This window comes from Pelobates fuscus, chromosome 8 (genome assembly GCF_036172605.1).
Source record: "Pelobates fuscus isolate aPelFus1 chromosome 8, aPelFus1.pri, whole genome shotgun sequence".
NCBI lineage: Eukaryota > Metazoa > Chordata > Amphibia > Anura > Pelobatidae > Pelobates > Pelobates fuscus.
Window position 1 is genome coordinate 82,304,178 of NC_086324.1, and position 23,610 is coordinate 82,327,787.

Below are 23,610 nucleotides of genomic sequence, written 5' to 3' on the forward strand. Positions count from 1 at the left end.
CGCTTTCGTTCACCCCCCTCTCTTGCGCTTTCGTTCACCCCCCTCTCTTGCGCTTTCGTTTACCCCCTCTCTCGAGCGCTTTCTCTTACCCCCTCTCTCGAGCGCTTTCTCTTACCCCCTCTCTCGAGCGCTTTCTCTTACCCCCTCTCTCGCGCGCTTTCTCTTACCCCCTCTCTCGCGCGCTTTCTCACTGAAGTATACTTTAACTCGCAAGTTGGAGTAAACTTGTGTAACAGCACCCCCAGGCAAAAAAAGGAGTTAACAGCCGTTTAATAGATCTTCCCCTTCCAGATATACAGGCAGCTACTGTAGACACCAAGCCACCGAACCAGAGAAGCATATGAATGCCTTAAACAGCTGAACCGAAACCATATGAATGCTGTAAACAACCGAATAGGAAAAAACATACGAATAGGTTTACACTCCTAGAAGTCAAACTGGAACAGCATACCATAAATCCCCCAAGAACGAGACAAGGCTCCGTGAGGGTCAAGCAGTGAACAGCCAGAGCTGTGGGTTTATTGTTCTTATATACACACTAGTACCACCCACAGGGTTTTGGAAAACAACCAATAAACACGTACAATACACTCAGACACTCCCACATAAAATCCTCCCCTCTGCCTGTGATACAATTACCTTACACAATGGGTAATGTAATTATCACAGGCAGAGAAATACAGTTTTTCCACATTATTCATAACTTTAAAAGTATGCATCACATAACTTAAATTTTCAGAATCCGCATACTCCAAATACAAACATATGTCAAAATCATACAAATTGGTCCAGTGGTTCAAAATATAGATCGTAGTCCTTTGTGACCAAAGGAAGCATGGCTTTTCTGCCCAAAACCAGTTCCACACAGTCTTCTATTGGAAGTAATCCAATTATCTCCAAGGACAGAGGCAAAACTCCATTGAACAAATGGCAGCAAAAGACAATAAAATACACAAGGTTACATTTATTACATAAAATACAGACATGCAACATATCCCCAGATAGCTTAGGTCTGAGCACACATTATTACTGAATAGCGCTCAGACCACACACATACAATTCAATTGCCATGGAGCCGAAGTCTTTTATTACACGAATAGGCTCCATGGCATAGCTATCTGGGTTAAATGAGTTCATTCGGTAAATCCGAGAATCTCCAGAACGCCAGGGCAGAAATACATGAATAGACCTTTCAGCATAGGAAAATAAAGTATTTAAATGCCGGTCCATAGTCAAAAGGCAGCAGGCAGGCAACCAGGCTCCTCCAATGCACAGTGGCGAGATTGGTCTCGTCACAACTTGGAATTAATAATAACATTAATAACTAAAATTAATAACTAAAAAACAGTGTAAAGTCAGAGACCACACTTCTTGCTTTCGGCAATTCAATAATATTTATTAAGAGGCTAATCAAACATTACGTATACATTTGAAATAGGCTAGTAAATGTTGCTACCAAAACTAGTCATTGATTGAATGGAAAGTAGACTAAATTAACATAGTAAAACAGGCATAGACACGTGATACAGTTACCACTCCATGATAAACAGCTGAATTTAAAAAGAGAGAGTGTGTGTATAGTGGGGAGAGGAGAGAGAGAGAGAGAGAGAGAGAGAGTGAATTCAAAGAGAGAGAATGGGCTATTCACAGGTTAGCCCTTCCTTCTGCTGGACATACCTCCCTCAGTCAATCCCTTAGGATGTAACAGAACCAGAGTGTCTCCTGGGGGAAGGGGGGTTTGCACTGGAAGGGAATGGAGGAGGAGTTTATCAACAACCCAACTGGTTTTGCCTGGTGAAGTGCCATGTGCTTCACAGAGGATTCCATTATTGCCTAACGGTAGAATGGGGGCTTGAATCCCTGTATTAGAACACAATAACACTTAATTGGCATACAATTTGGCTGTTAATCATTCCCCCCACTTATTGCTCACCCCCCCCCCCCCCCCCCTTAGTTTATCAATATCAGCCATGGCGGTGGAGAAAGTTTGAGCCAGCTGCAGCAAGACCAGTGCGGTTTTGGAGAAAAGGTGCATAAAACACAGTTCCTTTGCAATACAGAGGGCATGGAACCTAATTAGATAAACACTATAGTGTCAAGTGTAGAGGTTTGTGTTCCTGACACTATAGTGTTCCTTTAAATAAGCTGATCCTCCTCCTTTTGAAAAGCATATTAACATATTTATTTGTATGACAAGAATTATGGACAAAGCATGTTAAACCTTTAGTGATCATTATATCCTAGACTGTAATTACTTTTTTTTGGTTTGTGGTTTTTTTGATTGAGATTTATGGAGTACTGCTATTGTTGTGCAAATGTGAATGCTCGAAAATGTTCTGTTTTTGTGTGTCTCTTTACAGCTTAATCAAAAGCTTTGCTGTGGCTCTCTTTCAGACAGAAAGTCGATAGTATTTGTGTGAAGCACAACATTTCGAATTTGAATCTGCAGTTTCCCAGTAATAGAAAAACAAATGCCATCAAAGTGTAGTTATAGATGAGACTTATTCTCTTGCCCTTTTATTTCTGCATTTCTATTCAGTTCAAGCAGGTGGTATATTTTAAGATTATTTTCAATACCTTCCAATGTTCATTTCTCTTCTGATTCCTTCATCAAACATCAAACGTCACCAGATAGCAATGAGTCATGCTAGGGGAAAATATAATGGCAAAACTTTGCCAATGATTATATTTGAAATACTGTAAAATGCCACGTTGCGCTTAGGGATAAGTAATTATGGCAGTGTGCCTCATTAAAATTTGTACTTGCTGCAGACTTGTAAAATAATAGGAATACAATAATCTGTAGTCAAAACTAAAACCACTTCTCATCCGAAATAGTATTTTAGTTAGGACATAAAGCACATAATGTGTATATGTCATTTTTTTGTTGTTGTTTTTAGGTTTTTGATCTGAAGGGCTCACTAAGAAACCGTAATGTGAAAACGGACACTGGAAAGGAGAGCTGTGATGTGGTGTTACTAGATGAAAATTTACTGAAGATGGTGCGAGATAACCCTTTGTACATTAGATCACATTGTAAATCAGTCCTTCGAGCATCTATCCACAGTGACTCCCATTTTCTGTCCAGCCACCTTATTATTGACTACTCTTTATTAGTGGGTCGTGATGACACTTCTGATGAACTTGTTGTTGGGATTATTGGTGAGTACATACTTTTCAGTGTATAATGGTGATTCTTCCACAGTTACCCTTCATAGATGTGTACACGTTTTCTTTAACAAATTAAACTGCAGGTTAATTCCCTATTGTTAATGGCATGGAAATGTATGTGATTTGGAAGAAAGTACATTTAACAGACACTTAAATCTAGGATCTCTTCTGACTACTTCATCTTGTTACTTAAACTAAAATGTAACATTACAGAAAGACTTTGCCTCAATCCATCACTCTTTGCGACGGAACCATATCTAATAGTTTTGCAGATTTATGTACTGCTGATTTTCCCTCTAGGATAATGTACAAATTGTCTGTGTCTTCATCTGTCATGATGCATTTTGTCCTCTGTTACTTGAAGCCATCAAAGTCTGCCCTTAAAGGGACATTCTAGACTGGAGTGAATCACCATTTAAAGTATTATATAGATAATGCATTTCAAAAAGGATTGGGAGAAAAAGTCCAATATATTAAAAACAGATGTGAAAAACAATGTGTGCATATCCTGTTCTGGCATTGTTTGCAAAACTGCAAATAATTAAAGGAACAATATAGGGTCAGGAACACAAGCATGGATTCCTGATTCTATAGTGTTAAAACTACCATTTAGGTGACTTACCCCTCCCCACCCTTAGAAGGGGTTAAAACGCATCTTATTTCCATTACTGTACAGGTCCCACAGATCTGCCTCCTTGGTGACATCAGAATTAACGATTTTTAGTCAATCCAATGCTTTCCCATAGGGAAACGTTGAATTGGCTGAAATCGGCAAGGAGGCATGATGGGGCGGTGTCAAATTCCAGTTTGACCAATCGCCCATCTCTATGAGAAAATTTCAGAATCCTGAACGACAGTGCCCCAGGAATCCCCTCCAGCCCCAGGAGGTATTCCTATGAGGCAATGTAAACACAGCCTTTACTCTGAAAAGGCAGTGAGTGCATGAAAATGCCTGAAGGTAATGATTATACTCACCAAAACAACTATATTAAGCTGTAGTTGTTCTGGTGACTATAGTGTCCCTTTAATGTTTCTGCAGTCTAATCTCTTCCCACATCAAGCAGCATCTAAAATGTCTCTTCCAATTCTTGCTCTCCCATTGATCTCCATGAGAGTTTAGTGTAAAGTATAGGCCACAACATGCTTTAGACTTGATTTTAAATTGTCAGTTGTTAATTCAAGCATGTTGTATGGATCAGAGGATGTATTTCTAGCTATCCTGGTATTTTGCAAGTTACTATATGTATTCATATTGGCAGGGCCGGACTGGCACACCGGGATACCGGGAAATTTCCCGGTGGGCCGTCGGCACCTGGGGCCGGGGAGACATGTGGATGTCCTGCGGCCGCATGGAGAGCTTGGATGGCGGCCGCAGGGGAAGCTCTCCTTGCGGCCGCTGGGGGAGCAGGCTGTTCTGTCTCTGCTCCCCCTCCCTCGCGCGCTAGAAACAGACCGGCGCCGGAATATGACGTCATATTCCGGCCCCGGTCTCATTAAGCTGCGCGCGAGGGAGGGGGAGCAGAGACAGAACAGCCTGCTCCCCCAGCGGCCGCCAGAAGAGCTTCCCCTGCGGCCGCAAGAAGAGCTTCAGGAAGGCTGGCTGGGCTGGAAGGTGAGCACAGGAGGGGAGGGGAGGGGGTGGGGGGGGGGAAGTAACAAAGGGCACAGGAAGGGGAGGGTGGGGGGTAACAAAGAGCACAGGAGGGGAGGGGGGGTAACAAAGAGCACAGGAGGGGAGGGGGGGTAACAAAGGGCACATGAGGGGAGGGGGGGTAACAAAGGGCACAGGAGGGGAGGGGGGGTAACAAATGGCACAGGAGGGGAGGGGGGTAACAAATGGCACAGGAGGGGAGGGGGCTAAGAGGTCACAGGAAGGGGAGGGTGGGGGGTAACAAAGGGCACAGGAGGGGAGGGGGGGTAACAAAGGGCACAGGAGGGGAGGGGGGTAACAAAGGGCACAGGAGGGGAGGGGGCTAAGAGGTCACAGGAAGGGGAGAGTGGGGGGTAACAAAGGGCACAGGAGGGGAGGGGGGGTAACAAAGGGCACAGGAGGGGAGGGGGCTAAGAGGTCACAGGAAGGGGAGGGGGGGTAACAAATGGCACAGGAGGGGAGGGGGCTAAGAGGTCACAGGAAGGGGGGTAACAAAGGGCACAGGAGGGGAGGGGGCTAAGAGGTCACAGGAAGGGGAGGGGGGTAACAAAGGGCACAGGAGGGGAGGGGGGGTAACAAAGGGCACAGGAGGGGAGGGGGCTAAGAGGTCACAGGAAGGGGAGAGGGGCCAAAAGATGAGCACAAAAGGGGCTGAAGAGGGTACAAGTCGGAAGGGGGGCTAAAGAGGGCACGGGATTGGGGCTAAAGAGGGCACAGGAAGGGAGGTGGCTAAAGAGGGCACGGGAGGGGGCTAAAGAGGGCACAGGAAGGGAGGGTGCTACATAAGGGCACAGGAGGGGAAGGGGCTAAAAAGCACACAGGGGGCAAAAGAGGGCACAGAAGGGGAGGGGCACCTATCAGTCTGCCCACCCACCCACACAGGTAGCAACAAGTATGTATGTCAGTGGGAGTGTGTCTGTCTGTGTCATGCTGTGTGTGTTTCTGTGTCATGCTGTGTGTGTTTCTGTGTCATGCTGTGTCTGTGTCTGTGTCATGCTGTGTGTGTGTCTGTCTGTCACACTGTGTGTGTTTCTGTGTCATGCTGTGTGTGTGTGTGTGTGTCATGCTGTGTGTGTGTCTGTGTCATGCTGTGTGTGTGTCTCTGTGTCACTGTGTGTCTGTATCATGGTGTGTGTGTGTGTGTCTGTCTGTGTCATGGTGTGTGTATGTCTGTCATGGTGTGTGTGTGTCAGTCGTAGTGTCTGTGTGTGTTTGTAAAAATAGTGTTTTACTCACTTTTTTTTTCCCAACGTCATGCTGGTCTCTGCCTCTATGACTGAGATCATCAAGCTTGATGATCTCAGCCAATCCGCACTGACACAGGAAGCGCCTCTAGTGACCGTCTGAGTGTCTGTCACTAGAGGTGTCACTAGGAAGCAATGTAAACACTGCCTTTTCTCTGAAAAGTCAGTGTTTACATTCAAAAGCCTGCAGGGACAGGCTATAGACACCAGAACCACTACATTAAGCTGTGTGTGTGTGTGCGCCTGCTAGTGAGTTTGCTTGCTTGCATGTGTGTGTGTGTCTGCTAGTGAGTGAGCTTGTATTTTTATGTCAATGAGCTTATATATATTAGTGAAATTGTTTGTCTATGAGGCTGTGTATCAATGAGCTTGTGTGTGTCAGTGAGATTGTCTGTGTCTGCATGTGAGTATGCTTACTGTATAATTAAATGTTTTACTCTGAAAGGACCAATATATTATATTAGAAAAAGCTATATATATATATATATATATATATATATATATATATATATATATATATATATATATATATATATATATATATATATATATATATATATATAATTACTCAATCATCTGGGGTGGCAAGACATAGCCTTACATATTACATGCGACAATATATGGCGCAATGACTTATGGGGCTGGCATAGATTTTTTTTCCCAGGGCTGCTTTGTATCCCCAGTCCGGCCCTGCATATTGGTGAATGACGATTGCTACCATGGAGGGAAAATTAAATCCTCCCTATAAACATGTAGTTGGATTTTTTTTTTTTAAGTTGTAACAGATTAGGAAAGAATAGTATATAAACTTTGACTTTACTGAATCAATCAAATATGTATTGAATGCTACCTATCAATCATATGTTTATACTCGACCCATGCCATATAATTATCTTGGTATTTGATGTACAAGTAACGAGACATCTTGGATTCCATACTATCACCTTGCATTAGGAAGACTTATTTATGTGTTCATGTATGTAAAAGGTTTGAAAGCTGCATTGCTGATACATTTGCTGCTACATTATATAATCTACTGCAGCTTTCTACCAGAATTAGAATTCATGTAGTGAAGGTTCTCTAGGGACAAAGATTAGTCAGAACTAGGAAGAGCTGCTGAATACATGAATGAATCACAGCAAGCTACTTTACAGGGAATGTAGCGTTTTTTTATTAAAACATTTTCCCTATCAGGAAGGAAAGCTTAAGGCTTTAACTCCTATAATTTTTGTCCTATTTTTATTTTAATGATTTGTGGTTGGTTGAAGACATCATATGCAAGTCATGTAACATTAAACTTAGTTTAATTTTTCTAATTCATTATATTGATAAAGTAATCAGAGGGGTGATTGTCTTATGCTAGCGATTTGATCGTGTGGGACTGCACACATATTTTCCTATCCCCATGACCACTACAATGTGCTGAATGAGTTGTTGTGGTGTTTGGAGTTCTCCTTTAATATGATATGACATTTTTGTTGTCAGAAATCTATTTTAAAAGTGTTGTTCTTACTCTTTTGATTTATATATATATAAAAAAAAAAAAGAGTTCATGTAACGTTTATAAAGAACATTGAGGAACAAATATATATTTTTTAATGGCAAAAACACAATAATAGGTCGCGCTGGATACAAATGGATGTGAAATAACAATGTAAAATAAATAAATAAAAATATAAAATATAATCAGATCAGAAAGACAAAATGAATAGTAATAAAATTATTAATATTAATATCACTTGCATACACTCTTACAGTAAGGAACGGAACAGTTATAATGAATAGTCCCAATACTTAATAGTCTGCTTGTATATTCCAATAAATAAGTGGAAGGCTTGGTATGTAGGAATTTCCAATGAAGAGAATGAGTCTTCTAATTCATGGGGTGTCTTGACTCCGTGGTATACATGGAAAGACAAAATAAAGAAAATCCAATAGTGCAAACTGAGGACCAATAAGAGCAGGGTGAATATAGGAGAGGTATATTACTCACCTATTATTGAGCATAAACTAGCTCAAGTATAATAAGCATTCAGTGGCGTCTGCCCCCCACTGGCGGGATAAGGTGAAGGTAATTCCTCGGTATAAAAAGAGGGGAAAAAAAAAAAAAAAACAACCAAATATAGTGCTCACTGTAGATATGATAAAAATGAGTATAAATAGTAGAAATGCAGGTACTCACATTTGGATGAGCAGGATATACTGCTCAATCTATTCGTTTGGGTGGTATAGTCCCCACCTAGGATTCTTTAGCAGGTATCAGCTTCACAGTAGTATATGACCAGGTAAAATAAATAAATAAATAAATAAAGGATATATGGCAAAGTAATTCTAGGTAAAACCAATATTCCTTTAATAAGATAATAAATATATAAAAACAGCCAAAACGCGTTTCGCCACACAGGGCTTTATCAACTGGCAATAATAAAAATCAGCCTGGTACATAGATGCTTAAATAAGCTAAGAAAACAAATGCTTATTCAAATTTTAGCGCCAAAATGACGTCATCAATACACAGTGTAAAATACAAAAACATATTAAAACAGAAAAAATACAAGTCTTTAATGATAATAATAAAAAATATAAATAAAACCCTTAATATTAACTTAAAACGAGTGTTATTAAGTACGAAGGATAATTAATGAGAAGGGAGTACTCAATCACGTGATCGCGGATAGCCGCGATCACATGGAGTTCCCTAAAGACTTTTGGGTAATGTAGTGCTCAGCAAGGGGCATGGGAGGACCGGATGTATGGGAAGGGCAACTAGACACGTGATCGCGATCGTCCGCGATCACGTGGTATACCGCAATGAGCATTGGGCAATGTAGTCAGATAGACACGTGATCGCGATCATCCGCGATCACGTGGTATACCGCAATGGGCATTGGGCAATGTAGTCTAGACGGAGGTCGGCACAACAAAGCACACCTCCGTCTAGGTAAACGAGCAGGCAGCATAAAGAAATGGAAATAAAATGTACAGGGAAAAATAAGAATAAAAACGAGCATAATGAAAATAAAAGGAAAAAAAAAGAGAGGGGAAAGAAAGCAAACTTTGGAATAGTAACAAAAAGTGAAGAGAGAGAAATGTGTATATGTGGACAGAGTATGAATATGTAAATATGTAAAGTGGGTATGTGTGTAAGTGTAATGGATCTACAGGGATGACAAGAATATGTACAAACTGGATAGTTGCCTTATAAACAAACAGAGATAACTTCTGAGTAAGTAGTGGGAAATGAATATAAATAAAATAGTCATAGAAGAAGAAAAGTAAGAATAAGAAAAATTGTAACTTATACTGGAGCAGCAGAATATAAGAAAGTAATGTGAGAGAAAATATATATAGGTAAAAATAATAAAAATAAAATTAAATTAAAAATAAAATAAAAATAAAAATAAAAATAAAAATAAAAATTAAATAAAAATAGAAAAGAATAAAAATAAATTTAGAGATAATAATAGGAAAATAATAATAATAAATAACGGGAAAATAAATAAGAAAATAAATAAATAAATATGGAAGAATATATATGAATATGAATAAAGGGATTTGGATATAAAGAACAGTGAAGAGAGAAATAATGATATAGTATATTATAAAAAGTTAAAAAGATCAAATTCTGCATTAAGTCCTTGTGGGGCAAGGGTTCTGAGTTGAAATACCCAATACATTTCTCTTTTGCCCAGGATATTGGTAATGTTACCTCCTCTCCATGGGAGGGTAACATGTTCTATCCCAATGACTTTCAGAAGTGTCGGGTCTTTATTGTGTATCATAAAGTGCTTAGAGACTGAGTGGTTGTCATAGCCCCTTTTTATGTTACGGCAGTGTTCTGCCACTCTTACTTTGAGACATCTCTTAGTCATGCCCACGTACTGTAATCCACATGGGCATTCCAATAGGTATATCACCCCTTTAGTGTTACAGCCAATGAAGTCTTTAATAGGATAAGAGGTTTTTGTAATGTTAGAAGAAAAATTAGTAATTTTAGAATTTGTGGTACCTTTTGTGGTTCTGCATACAATACAATTGTTACACTTAAAACAACCTTTAGGTTTAGATAAAAAATTCTTTTTTTGTTGTACACTTTTTTTTGTATAATTTTTGGTAAGCATTGTTTTGAAATTCGGCGCTCCTCTAAATATAACATTAGGTCTATCTGGGATGTAGTCTTTTAAAAGGTCGTCTTGTTTCAGAATGTGCCAGTGTTTGTTTATGATTTTCTTTAAGGTTTTATTCTTGTTGTTAAAATCTAAGATAATAGGCAATTGTGGGGGATCTGCTTTTTTCACTTTATATGTTAGGAGCTCTTTTCTTTCTTTCTCTTTTACCGACTCCAGAGCTACATCTAATTTATTTACTTCATAGTTTTTTTCTAAAAACATATTTTTCAATGAGGTAGATTGGGCAATAAAATCAGCTGTAGATGAGCAATTACGGTGGAGGCGAAGAAATTGGCTTTTTGGGATGCCATCCAACCAGGGTTTATGGTGGCAACTTGTCTGATCTATTATTGTATTTGTACAAACTTCTTTAAAAAAAGTTTTTGTTTGGATGCATCCGTCTTGGATAAAGATATTTAAATCTAAAAAATTCACTGACGTATTGCTGAATTCTGAAGTTAAAACAATACCTCTATCATTCACATTTAAATGGTCTAAAAACAGTTTAAGAGACATTTCTGAGCCTTGCCAAATAAAAAATAAGTCATCAATATAACGGAAATAGGAAACCAGGTTTGCCCGCCAGCAATGATCACCCCAAATAGCTTCGGATTCCCAATCCGCCATGAAGAGGTTAGCATAGCTGGGGGCAAACCTGGTTCCCATAGCAGTACCCTTCTTTTGAATATAAAATGAATCTAAAAACCAAAAATAATTGTTAGTAAGAATTATATTGATACCTTGTATAATAAAATTGATTTGAGAATCTGGGATGGAGCTGTATTGTTTTAAAATCCTTTCTACAGCCAGGCATCCAATATTGTGTGGGATTATAGTGTATAATGATTGTACATCGCAGGTTACCAGTATATAATTGTGACACCATTTAAAATCACTTAAAAAAGATAAAAGAGTCAAAGAGTCTTTTAGATATGATCTCGTTTGTTTAACCAAGGGTTGTAGTAAAATATCTATATACTCTGAAAGATTGGATAAAACTGATCCAATACCCGACACTATAGGTCTTCCAGGGGGTTCTTCAGCATTTTTGTGTATTTTTGGGAGAAAATAAATAACTGGAATTTTTGGGTAAAGGATATTAAGATAATCTAATTCATGTTTATTTAAAATTCCCATCTCTACTCCATCTTTTAAAAATTCACTTAGAATTTCTTTGATATTGGGGGTAGGGTCATAAGATAATTTGTTATATACCTCAACATCATTAAGCTGACGATTGGCTTCTTTTATGTACATGGACTTAGATAAAATAACTAAACCCCCACCTTTATCGGCGGGTTTTATGACGATTTCGTCATCTTTTTGAAGTTCTTTTAGCGCTTTCCATTCTTTCTGAGTGAGGTTTTGATGATCATACTTATTGTGTTTAATTTTATCGAAATCTTTGAGAACCAGTTTTTCGAAGACTTCAATAGGGCCTGATTTAAAATTGGCAGGATAAAATTTAGAAGGATTTTTTAAAACGGTATGTGTGGTAGAACTTTCTTTAGGTGTGTCTGAATTGGGATATTGTGAGGCTGAATTAGATTCTGTAGAGATGTGACTGTTGTGGTTAAAAAATCTTTTTATTGTAGCTTTCCTTACAAATTTGTTAATGTCGAGAAAGGCTTGGAAAGGTTTAAAAGCGTTAGTAGGAGCGTATTTTAGACCTTTACTTAAAACCAAAATTTGAGTGGCTGTTAAAACTTTTTGGGAGAGGTTAAAAATTCCAAGTTTTTTCTCATCTATATTATTTATTATTGTCTCTCTTTCCTTTCTCTTTTGTAGTCTTCTGCCACCTCTCCCTCCTCTATACTTAAGCTTCTTTTCCTTGTTCTGGGTAGGTATGGGGTCTGTGTGTGGGGTAGATTGTGTGTGCGAATGTCTAAAAAATTATCCTCAATCTCTGAGTCAATCGACAGTAATTGGTACCTGTTGTTGTGGGAGTAATTAGGTGGTGACTTAGGAACATCTGGATATTTATGACCAAATCTAGGTCTCTGGGGTCTTGGTGTAGGTGTTGTGGATTGAGTGTAACTAGACTTATTTGTGGTAGTGTGGTGAGGAAAATTTTGATAATCTGGTGATTTGTGATGTTTGTTGGTGTAATGGTTAGATGTCTTATAGTTGTGTGATACTCTGTATCTATTCGGTGAAGAGTGATGTCTATCATAATTTTTTTGGAGATGGGTGGGGGGTCTTTGTCTGTTTTGAGGATAGTAATTATTTTGACGGTGACGGTATGGTGGCGGTGAAGAAGAGTGATGTGAAGATTTGTTGTGACGGTAAGAGTTAGCGTGATGAGTGTGTTCATAATTTAGATTTCTATTCTTAGTTGTGAATGTATCAGTGGTGTATTTTTTGTGTAAATTATATGTCCTCACTTGATTATTGCCGTAATCTTGTTTGTCTCTTATATATTTTTTTATTTTGATATGTTTTGTGTCCGTCTCTACTTTTTCAATTTTACTTTGTATTAAGACTGAATTTTGTTTGTAGGAGTGGGTTTCTGTAAAGGGTAGTAGCTTTTCTTTAAGGTTATTTATCTCCATATCTAGAGTAGAGAGTTTTTTACTTTTCTTTATGATTAAGGTTTCCATGAGGCCGAAGGTGCATACCTCCAGTTTGTTAAACCAGTCATTCATAAACTCTTCGTCGTCTTGATCTGTAGTGGGTAATTTATACAGTCTTAGACCTCTTGGAGTAATTTTCTCGTCAATATACTTTTTCAGAGTTGCTATTTCCCATTTTAATTTTATCTCTGAGGTTAAAGATTTCTCTAGTTGTCTAAATAAGTCTTGTTGATTATGAGTTGGATGTTCATTAAAGATTAGATCGCTATTGTTTGTGTCAAAAGCATGATTTATGTCTATGGTATAGTTACGTCTATAATCAAAAATAGACATAGTTCCTATAGAGCACTCTGCTGCTATCACCAGAGGGAAATGGATAGACAAAAGATAGGTATTGGATCAGCGCTGAGTGATCTAATAGGACTGTGAACAAATCGAAAGCTGCAACCTATGGGTATGAGGTTCCCTCTAATAGCCTCAAAGGAAAAATGGCAAAAACACAATAATAGGTCGCGCTGGATACAAATGGATGTGAAATAACAATGTAAAATAAATAAATAAAAATATAAAATATAATCAGATCAGAAAGACAAAATGAATAGTAATAAAATTATTAATATTAATATCACTTGCATACACTCTTACAGTAAGGAACGGAACAGTTATAATGAATAGTCCCAATACTTAATAGTCTGCTTGTATATTCCAATAAATAAGTGGAAGGCTTGGTATGTAGGAATTTCCAATGAAGAGAATGAGTCTTCTAATTCATGGGGTGTCTTGACTCCGTGGTATACATGGAAAGACAAAATAAAGAAAATCCAATAGTGCAAACTGAGGACCAATAAGAGCAGGGTGAATATAGGATAGGTATATTACTCACCTATTATTGAGCATAAACTAGCTCAAGTATAATAAGCATTCAGTGGCGTCTGCCCCCCACTGGCGGGATAAGGTGAAGGTAATTCCTCGGTATAAAAAGAGGGGAAAAAAAAACAAAAAAACAACCAAATATAGTGCTCACTGTAGATATGATAAAAATGAGTATAAATAGTAGAAATGCAGGTTTTTATTTTTGCATTTTTATTTTTATTTTATTTTTAATTTAATTTTATTTTTATTATTTTTACCTATATATATTTTCTCTCACATTACTTTCTTATATTCTGCTGCTCCAGTATAAGTTACAATTTTTCTTATTCTTACTTTTCTTCTTCTATGACTATTTTATTTATATTCATTTCCCACTACTTACTCAGAAGTTATCTCTGTTTGTTTATAAGGCAACTATCCAGTTTGTACATATTCTTGTCATCCCTGTAGATCCATTACACTTACACACATACCCACTTTACATATTTACATATTCATACTCTGTCCACATATACACATTTCTCTCTCTTCACTTTTTGTTACTATTCCAAAGTTTGCTTTCTTTCCCCTCTCTTTTTTTTTCCTTTTATTTTCATTATGCTCGTTTTTATTCTTATTTTTCCCTGTACATTTTATTTCCATTTCTTTATGCTGCCTGCTCGTTTACCTAGACGGAGGTGTGCTTTGTTGTGCCGACCTCCGTCTAGACTACATTGCCCAATGCCCATTGCGGTATACCACGTGATCGCGGATGATCGCGATCACGTGTCTATCTGACTACATTGCCCAATGCTCATTGCGGTATACCACGTGATCGCGGACGATCGCGATCACGTGTCTAGTTGCCCTTCCCATACATCCGGTCCTCCCATGCCCCTTGCTGAGCACTACATTACCCAAAAGTCTTTAGGGAACTCCATGTGATCGCGGCTATCCGCGATCACGTGATTGAGTACTCCCTTCTCATTAATTATCCTTCGTACTTAATAACACTCGTTTTAAGTTAATATTAAGGGTTTTATTTATATTTTTTTATTATTATCATTAAAGACTTGTATTTTTTCTGTTTTAATATGTTTTTGTATTTTACACTGTGTATTGATGACGTCATTTTGGCGCTAAAATTTGAATAAGCATTTGTTTTCTTAGCTTATTTAAGCATCTATGTACCAGGCTGATTTTTATTATTGCCAGTTGATAAAGCCCTGTGTGGCGAAACGCGTTTTGGCTGTTTTTATATATTTATTATCTTATTAAAGGAATATTGGTTTTACCTAGAATTACTTTGCCATATATCCTTTATTTATTTATTTATTTATTTTACCTGGTCATATACTACTGTGAAGCTGATACCTGCTAAAGAATCCTAGGTGGGGACTATACCACCCAAACGAATAGATTGAGCAGTATATCCTGCTCATCCAAATGTGAGTACCTGCATTTCTACTATTTATACTCATTTTTATCATATCTACAGTGAGCACTATATTTGGTTGGTTTTTTTTTTTGTTTTTTTTTCCCCTCTTTTTATACCGAGGAATTACCTTCACCTTATCCCGCCAGTGGGGGGCAGACGCCACTGAATGCTTATTATACTTGAGCTAGTTTATGCTCAATAATAGGTGAGTAATATACCTCTCCTATATTCACCCTGCTCTTATTGGTCCTCAGTTTGCACTATTGGATTTTCTTTATTTTGTCTTTCCATGTATACCACGGAGTCAAGACACCCCATGAATTAGAAGACTCATTCTCTTCATTGGAAATTCCTACATACCAAGCCTTCCACTTATTTATTGGAATATACAAGCAGACTATTAAGTATTGGGACTATTCATTATAACTGTTCCGTTCCTTACTGTAAGAGTGTATGCAAGTGATATTAATATTAATAATTTTATTACTATTCATTTTGTCTTTCTGATCTGATTATATTTTATATTTTTATTTATTTATTTTACATTGTTATTTCACATCCATTTGTATCCAGCGCGACCTATTATTGTGTTTTTGCCATTTTTCCTTTGAGGCTATTAGAGGGAACCTCATACCCATAGGTTGCAGCTTTCGATTTGTTCACAGTCCTATTAGATCACTCAGCGCTGATCCAATACCTATCTTTTGTCTATATATTTTTTAATGAAGGATGAAAGTAAAAATTATTACAGGGTTTGAAATTTCCACTTGCTATTGGCAAGTCCTGCTCGCGGGTAACATTTAAGACCTGGCTAGTAGCATATTTTAAAAATAATTAAAACAAAATCTATCTACCTTAACCAACTAACCAACCGTAAGCAATTTAGCGGACGGTTGCTTGTTGACTGTGAGAGTCCATATATCGATGGTGTCCCACCCGGTTTTTAAATTAGATAATACAAAAAATCCTGACTGACTATAGTATACTTGTTACTCATACAAGGTGCCCAGATTCATCGACCTATACGATGCGTTCACAGATTAGCAATATCAGTGGGCTCTAACCGAGCGTACAGAATAGCCAGCGTTGCATTGCCATTCTAACCGTGTTTAACCTACAGGCGGCCTGTAATCCTGTAAGTACAAGGAGAGAAGAAAAAGGTAGGGGAGGAAAGGGGCGGGGATGGGAGGGGGTGTTACAGGGAATCTCCAATAATGATACAAGCTAGACTAGGTGGTCTAGACGCTGTGTAGCCGCATATGTTAACGAGTATCATAGCGCCCATTTGGCAGGCTGTACCCTGTAAACCTCCCGGTGGGATCCTTAAAGTCCCACCATAGGAGATTAGATTGAGTGTTTTTGTTGAACTCAGTAGCTTGTTAAAGAGACAGGGGTATTGGGGGAATGAGCCCACCCCCCATCTCCTAATCACCAACTCCGCTGTCTATCCACGGGCCCCAGACCTTTTCAAATTTCTTAATAGTGCCCCTTACCCGGGCAGTTAGCTTATCCATGATAAATGTATCTTTGATCTTTTGTATCACCATATTGAGTGGGGGGGTCTCTCTCTGTAGCCATACTTGAGCTAGGGCCCTCCTGGCTGCCAAGTTCACTTTATGTATTAGATTCTGTTCCATTCTGGACCAGTCATCCATATATCTAGCCAGAAGGAATAACCAGGGGTCTAGCATGACCTCGCTATCAAAGACGTCCCCCAATAATTCCACGACCCGTTTCCAATATTTTTGTGCCTCTGGACAATCCCACCACATGTGTAAATAGGTCTCTTTTTGGCCACATCCTCTCCAACACAGATCTGTAGACATTTTATTCATTCTACATAGTTTCACTGGGGTAACGTACCACCTGAACATAGTCTTATAAGCCTGTTCCTGCATAGAGACACCTATAGAGGAAGTCGCAGCGGCCTCCCAGATCTCTTGCCATTTAGGTCCGCCTCCCATTGGGTTTTATAAGTGAGCTCCCCCCATTCTGTTGTGTTCGTACTTAAGTGTGCATACAGATTGGTAATTAGGCCTTTCGGGAATTGTTCTTTGATGCACATTCTTTTGACGAATGTAGGTGGAGTTAGTGCGCTACTTTTAATCGCTGGGATTTGGGCATAATCCCTAAGCTGTAGGTATCGAAAAAAATCAGAGGGGCGTAAAGTAGCCCTGGTTTTCAATTCCTCAAATAATTTAAGCGAGCCACCCTCATATAAATGGCATAGACGTTGTACCCCCGTGCTTTCTATGCCCCTAAAATCTCTAGCTTCCATCCCCGGGATAAAGGCTGTGTTCTTCAGGTAAGGGGCCAGTGGGGGGACAATCCATATTTAGTTGACGTGGCGTCCCAAATTTTCAAGGAGTTTGCAATAGCTGGGCATTCGATACGTATAGATGGTCTGTGGTCCCTAGGGACCCACATGAAACATTGAGGTATACCCACCGCCTCTTTTCCGGAGGAGAGTGCCATAGTGCTATTTGAGTTAGCTGGTCCGCTAGATAGTAGAAGTAAAGGTTTGGTAAACCCAAAAGTGAAAGTTTAAAATAACCCTTTTAAACACTTGGCTAGGTCCCTCGGCGCTGGAACAGATATGTCAGCCAATAGGGGTTTCAAACTCTGTGAAACAGTAGGAAGTGCCCCTAGTGGTTCTTTGGGAGACTGAAACTAGATGCAATCTTAACCCTGCATTATAAACCTTGTAGAGTCTCTAGAATTGCAATATTTCACATTTCATGGTGAAAGTGCACCCAGAGTACTAAAGTGTGATGAAGTGGTATGGTATGGTATGGTGTGGTAAGTGCTATGGGTGCATATAGTGTCCATTTAAGAGCAGCTTGTCTGCTTCATTCATTGAATGTGTGAAGTAAGGGATCAATCCCCCTCCCCTCTTAGTAACTATGGCAACTACAGATTTCCGAGGCATTTCAAGCCTGCAGGTTCAAAGCCAGTTGGTGAGGTTATTTCATACAGATCAAAAAACACTATCTTATTCAACACAACTGCTTCCTTTAGCTTGGTGACGATAGTGTCCATGAAGGGTTAAAACCTGGGTGACCTGGCACCCAGACCACGTCATTGAAATGAAGTGGTCTGGGTGACTATAGTGGTCCTTTAAGCTTCATATTTAGCATATTCGTTTCTATTTACTACCATGCCAGCAGTAAGGTGATACATCTATTTCTTTAATTGAGTATTAAAGGAACACTATAGTTACCCAAATAACTTGATCTTAATGAAGCATTGTTTTGGTATAGATCATGCCTTTTGAAGTTTCACTGCTCAATTCACAGCCATTTGGGAGTTAGATCACTATATTTCTGTTTATGAAGGCCTTGCCACACCTCTCCTTACTGTGACTGACACAGTCTGCATTAAGGAAAGAAACTGGTTTTACTTTCAATCAGATGTAACTTATCTTAAAATGTTTTATCTCCAGCACTGAAAACTTAAAAATACAGGAGGCTCATGCAGAGTGTAGCAAGCAGGGGGTAAGACAATTACAAGTAATTAATTAAATGAAACATAATTTGGGATAAAGGAAGTATAAGCTTTAGATGACTCTTTACAGAAACTGTTTAGTAAGGCTGTGCAAGTTACATGCAGGGAGGTGTGACTATGGTGCATAAACAAAATTATTTAACTCTAAATGGCAAAGAATTGAGAATAGAGACTATAGGGTTTGATCTTTACAACAATAGTCACCAAGCTTCCTTTAGCTTGGTGACTATTTAAGTTCAATCCCTCAGCAAGTGTAAAAGCATCATGTTTTAGGACCTTCTGTTGTTGTTAAATGATCACTATAGTGTCAGGAAAACAAACCCTTAGGTCCCCCCTCCCGCTGGACTGAAGGTGTTAAAACCCCTTCAGCCAGGGCTCGAGTCCTGCAGGAAGCGTGGGAACAGCGTTCCTGCACTTTCTTTGCAGTGTGTGTGTGTGTGTCTGCGTGTGTCTGTGTGTGTGTGTGTGCACGCGTTTATGCATACGAGTGTATATTATTTTTTTTGGGGGGGGGGGTCGGGGACGTGGATCTTGGGTGAGTTCCCACACTTTTTCCCCAGGACTTGACCTCTGCCGTCAGCTACTTACTTTAATCCAGCGCTGGGCTCCCTTGGCGCTGGTGACCTCTCCTCCCACTCCGACCTTCCTTGGCGCTGGTGACCTATCCTCCCACTCCGACCTCAGCTCTTTAGCCGTACACGCATTACAAATGCCCATAGGAACGCATTTCACAATACTTTCCTATGGACTTTCTGCACGCTGAATGCGATTTTTCGCATTCTGCATCGCAGCAGTGCCTCTAGCGGCTGTCAGGAAGACAGTCACTAGAAGCTGGATTAACCCTACAATGTAAACATAGCAGTTTCTCTGCAGGCGAACTAATAAAAACATTCACTATTCAAACCAGCCGAGTTGTTAAAGGAACACTATAGTCATCTAAATTACTTTAGATAAATAAAGCAGTTTTAGTGTATAGATCATTCCCCTGCAATTTCACTGCTCAATTCACTGTCATTTAGGAGTTAAATCACTTTGTTTCTGTTTATGCAGCCCTAGTCACACCTCCCCTGGCTATGATTGACAGTGCCTGCATGAAAAAAAAAAAAAACTGGTTGAAACAGATGTAAGTTACCTTAAATAATCTCTAAATGTAACTTTAATCACATACAGGAGGATCTTGCAGGGTCTAGCAAGCTATTAACATAGCAGGGGATAAGAGAATCTTAATTAAACAGAACTTGCAATAAAGAAAGCCTAAATAGGGCTCTCTTTACAGGAAGTGTTTATGGAAGGCTGTGCAAGTCACATGCAGGGAGGTGTGACTAGGGTTCATAAACAAAGAGATTTAACTCCTAAATGGCAGGGGATTGAGCAGTGAGGCTGCAGGGGCATGTTCTATACACCAAAACTGCTTCATTAAGCTAAAGTTGTTCAGGTGACTATAGTGTCACATGCCTGCAACTTTGCAATGATGCTTAGATGTTTGTCCAGGCTTTGTTCTGCACCATGTTTTTCTCATGAAATGTGCTATATTTATTGGTCGTTGACCCAATAGGACTTTCCAAGATCTCTGCATTATGCTGTAGGTTTTTCTCCTTCCACCAAAATTAGACAAGGGTAGTACTCATGTACTCATGTACCTTGCAAACAAAAATAGCTTTTTCAGTTTGCATGAAGCAAAATTGTGATTAATTCTTCTTTGGTCCATGTCTTCAGAAAAACATCTTGATCTAAATTAACATGGCTGCCCATTTATGTGTTATCCTCTTAACTACTTTTGTTTCTTGGCTCTTTGTGTTTTTGCTATTCTCACTTCTATTGTCTACATCTCTGCTATATGTAAAACTATACATTGTTTAAATTGGATGGGGAGTAGCAAAATGTTCTCTCTCTAGGTGGAAATAGTAAAGAGTAAAAGACTTGGCATATTCTAAAAGCAGACGGAATATAATCTTTTTATCAGTTCTGCAAGTGTAAATCTCATTTTTAAATTCCATGACACCAATTTTTTATTATCTTATAAAAACATTTTGACATCGTTAACAGATTCCCGTATCATATTAGGGTGGCCTTCTAAGCAACTGGAGAAGTGTGCTACTTGCATAACAAGTGGATAGGGTTCTAACTTAACCCCTTAAGGACCAAACTTCTGGAATAAAAGGGAATCATGACATGTCACACATGTCATGTGTCCTTAAGGGGTTAAAGGAACACTAGAGGGTCAGGAACACAAACATGTGTTCCTAACCCTTTAGTGTTAAAACCACCAGTTAGGTGGCTTGCCGCCCTTTAGAAATGGGTTAAACCGTGCCTTATTTCCAGCAGTGCGGAGGTCCGCCAGAGCTGGCCCCGCCACCGCCCCAATCTGCCTCCTTGGTGACATAATTAGAATTTACTATTTTTAGCCAATCCAAAGCATTGGATTGGCTGAAATAGGTAAGGATGGGGGCAGGGCCAAACGCACCTGCTTAAAGAAATGCATTGAATCAATACATCTCTATGAGGAAAATTCAGCGTCTCCATGCAGTGCGTGAGGTGTGGTCACTGGAGTTGTCCATATGGGTTCATATAAACAATGCCCTTTCTCGGAAAAAGGCAGTGTTTGCATGAAAATGCTTGTAGGTAATGATTATAGTCACCAGAACAACTACATTAAGCTGTAGTTGTTCTGGGGGTTATAGTGTCCATTTAACTTTATAATATATTACACGCTGTCTCTCTGTTTTGCATCAAACAGAATAAATTTTTATATGGTACAAATTGGCAGCACATCTATGTGTAATTGAATTATAAAAAAATATTTAGATTTTAGTACATGAAAACTTATCACTTAAAGGACCACAATGTTGCCAGGAAAACAAACTCGTTTTCCTGACACTACCTTTCTCCAGCACCGGGCTCCCTCGGCGCTGGTGACCACTCCTCCCCATCCCGAAGTTCAATCCGAATGTTTCCCTGCCGACTCAACGCAATGGACGTCCAGCGTCTTCTCACTGTGCTTTTCACTGTGAGAATTGCAGAAGCGCCTCTAGCGGCTGTCAGTGAGACAGCCTCTAATGGCTGGATTAACACTCAGTGAAACATAGCAGTTTCTTTCATTTTGCTGAAGTGGTCTGGGTGCCTATAGTGGTCCTTTAAGGACATTCTCTCTATCATCCTCCTCCTGCTATGATCAAACATTGTTATTTGACTGGAATACCAGATGCGTTTGCTTGTATAATAAGGTAATATATAGACCCTGCAGGGCAATATTTCATACAGTATTCTAATACTTGTGTTCACAATTCCTGTTTAATATACCTCCATCGTTTGACAAGTTGACATAATTTAGCAGCGGTATTGAATAACTAGTAACACTGTTAAGACTCAACTGTGCTTAAGTGCATTAATTGCAATATAAGCCCTAGAAAAATAAAAAATAAAACTTGAAAATGAAAACTAGTTTGGTTCTTTTTGGATCGTGTGATGGTATTTAAATGTTGTACAGGGGACCCATTTTCTCTTTGCTTTCATTTTGCTCGTAGGCCCAGCTATTTTTAGATGAAATGCTCAATATGTTTCTTTTTGTGCCACTTTCCTACGGTATCCTGCTGGCTTAAAATTGAATATTGCATTAAGAGTGCCCATTAATATACTGATTTTTTTTCTTCATGTTACCAAAGCTCAGAATACACAGAGTGTTATTAACAGACATTTTCCTCATAGTACATAGTACTCTGACAGAAACACGTACACACATCAGTAAACACATTTTGTAGTCGAATTAATTAATTTTATTGAGATTTGTACAATTTTGTTTTTAACACTTTGAAGCTGCAAAATATTTTTTGTTGTGCAAAATTCGGTGAAACAAGAAAAAACAATATTTGGTTGTATAAATATTCTCCCCATTGCTATGAAACTCCTAATTAAGTGCTGGTGCATGATCCAGATCATACAGAAGTAACATAATTAGCTAAATAGAGACAACGTGCAATTACAGCTGTAGCGGATTGGTACCGGGCTGTCCTACAACATGTATGGGGATAATTGTATTTGGTCATATTGCTAGTTTAATGTGTGTGAACATGCATAGAAATCATTGTATCCGGGTATATTGGCAGTTGAATGTGTGTAAAGTACTGTATTCCTCTGGTTGTTCGGTAGAATCATTCGAATGAAACAAGGGAATGAAACTACCGAACAACCAGACCACCCTGTGTAAAGTGTGCCTTCAATTACATGCATTGTTGCAAACGGGTAATTACCTATTCGTGCAGTGTGGTCTTTGTCCTCTGGGTGGCCGCCATTCGGGATACGAACACGTGGCGGCGGCCATCTTAAACTACCGAACAGCGGTGTTTTGCCGTCAAGTGTCTGGAACTAAAATCGGACACTTGACTAGGCAAACACCGCTGAGACCTCCATACTTCCAGAAATTCGTATAGAAACTACCGAATGACCCGCCGTTCAGTAGAAAGAAACTCACGAACTAGGGGATTCATGCGAATCCCCCTTAGTCTCTATAACACCAGTAATTCGTCTGTTTCATTCACTTGTTTGTGACCGACCGCAGGGCCAAAATGCATGGAACTGTTTTCGGATACTTTACCCATGCGGTCGGTCAAATCTTTGGAACCCCATATCTCATGAACCGTTTATCCGAATGAGCTGATTTTAAAATATGTTGTTCCTCCAGACTAGGGCTATCTGGAGATATTGGATTTGTGGACGTACCCCAAGTATTTAGGGTACATCCAAAACTTGGGTAAAACTATGTACATGATAAGGGGATTATGATGCTAGAGGAGGGGAGGAGATGTGTGGGAGGTTACTGTTCACAGATTGGATAATGTCTTAAGTGATAGAACCTCCTCCCTTGCATGGGAGAGGGCTTTATAAGGAACTGTGGAATAAAGCTTGTCAGTTCTACTCCTGAAACTGTGTGTCGTCCAGTTATTGGGATTGCGATGGGGATATTGCTGTATTACTCTACCTGCTAGAAACCTTGCCTGTGGACTTATCATCA

General features: G+C 39.2%; 1 protein-coding gene across 1 annotated transcript in view; it reads left to right on the top strand.

The window, feature by feature from the left end:
• The window catches only part of PIKFYVE (phosphoinositide kinase, FYVE-type zinc finger containing), a 208,584-nt gene that overhangs the window by 172,614 nt on the left and 12,360 nt on the right, over window positions 1–23,610 (top strand). Inside the window, exon 40 of the mRNA XM_063430121.1 lies at window positions 2,901–3,162. Within this exon, the coding sequence (XP_063286191.1) occupies window positions 2,901–3,162 (262 nt within the window). The remainder of the gene's footprint in view (window positions 1–2,900; window positions 3,163–23,610) is intronic.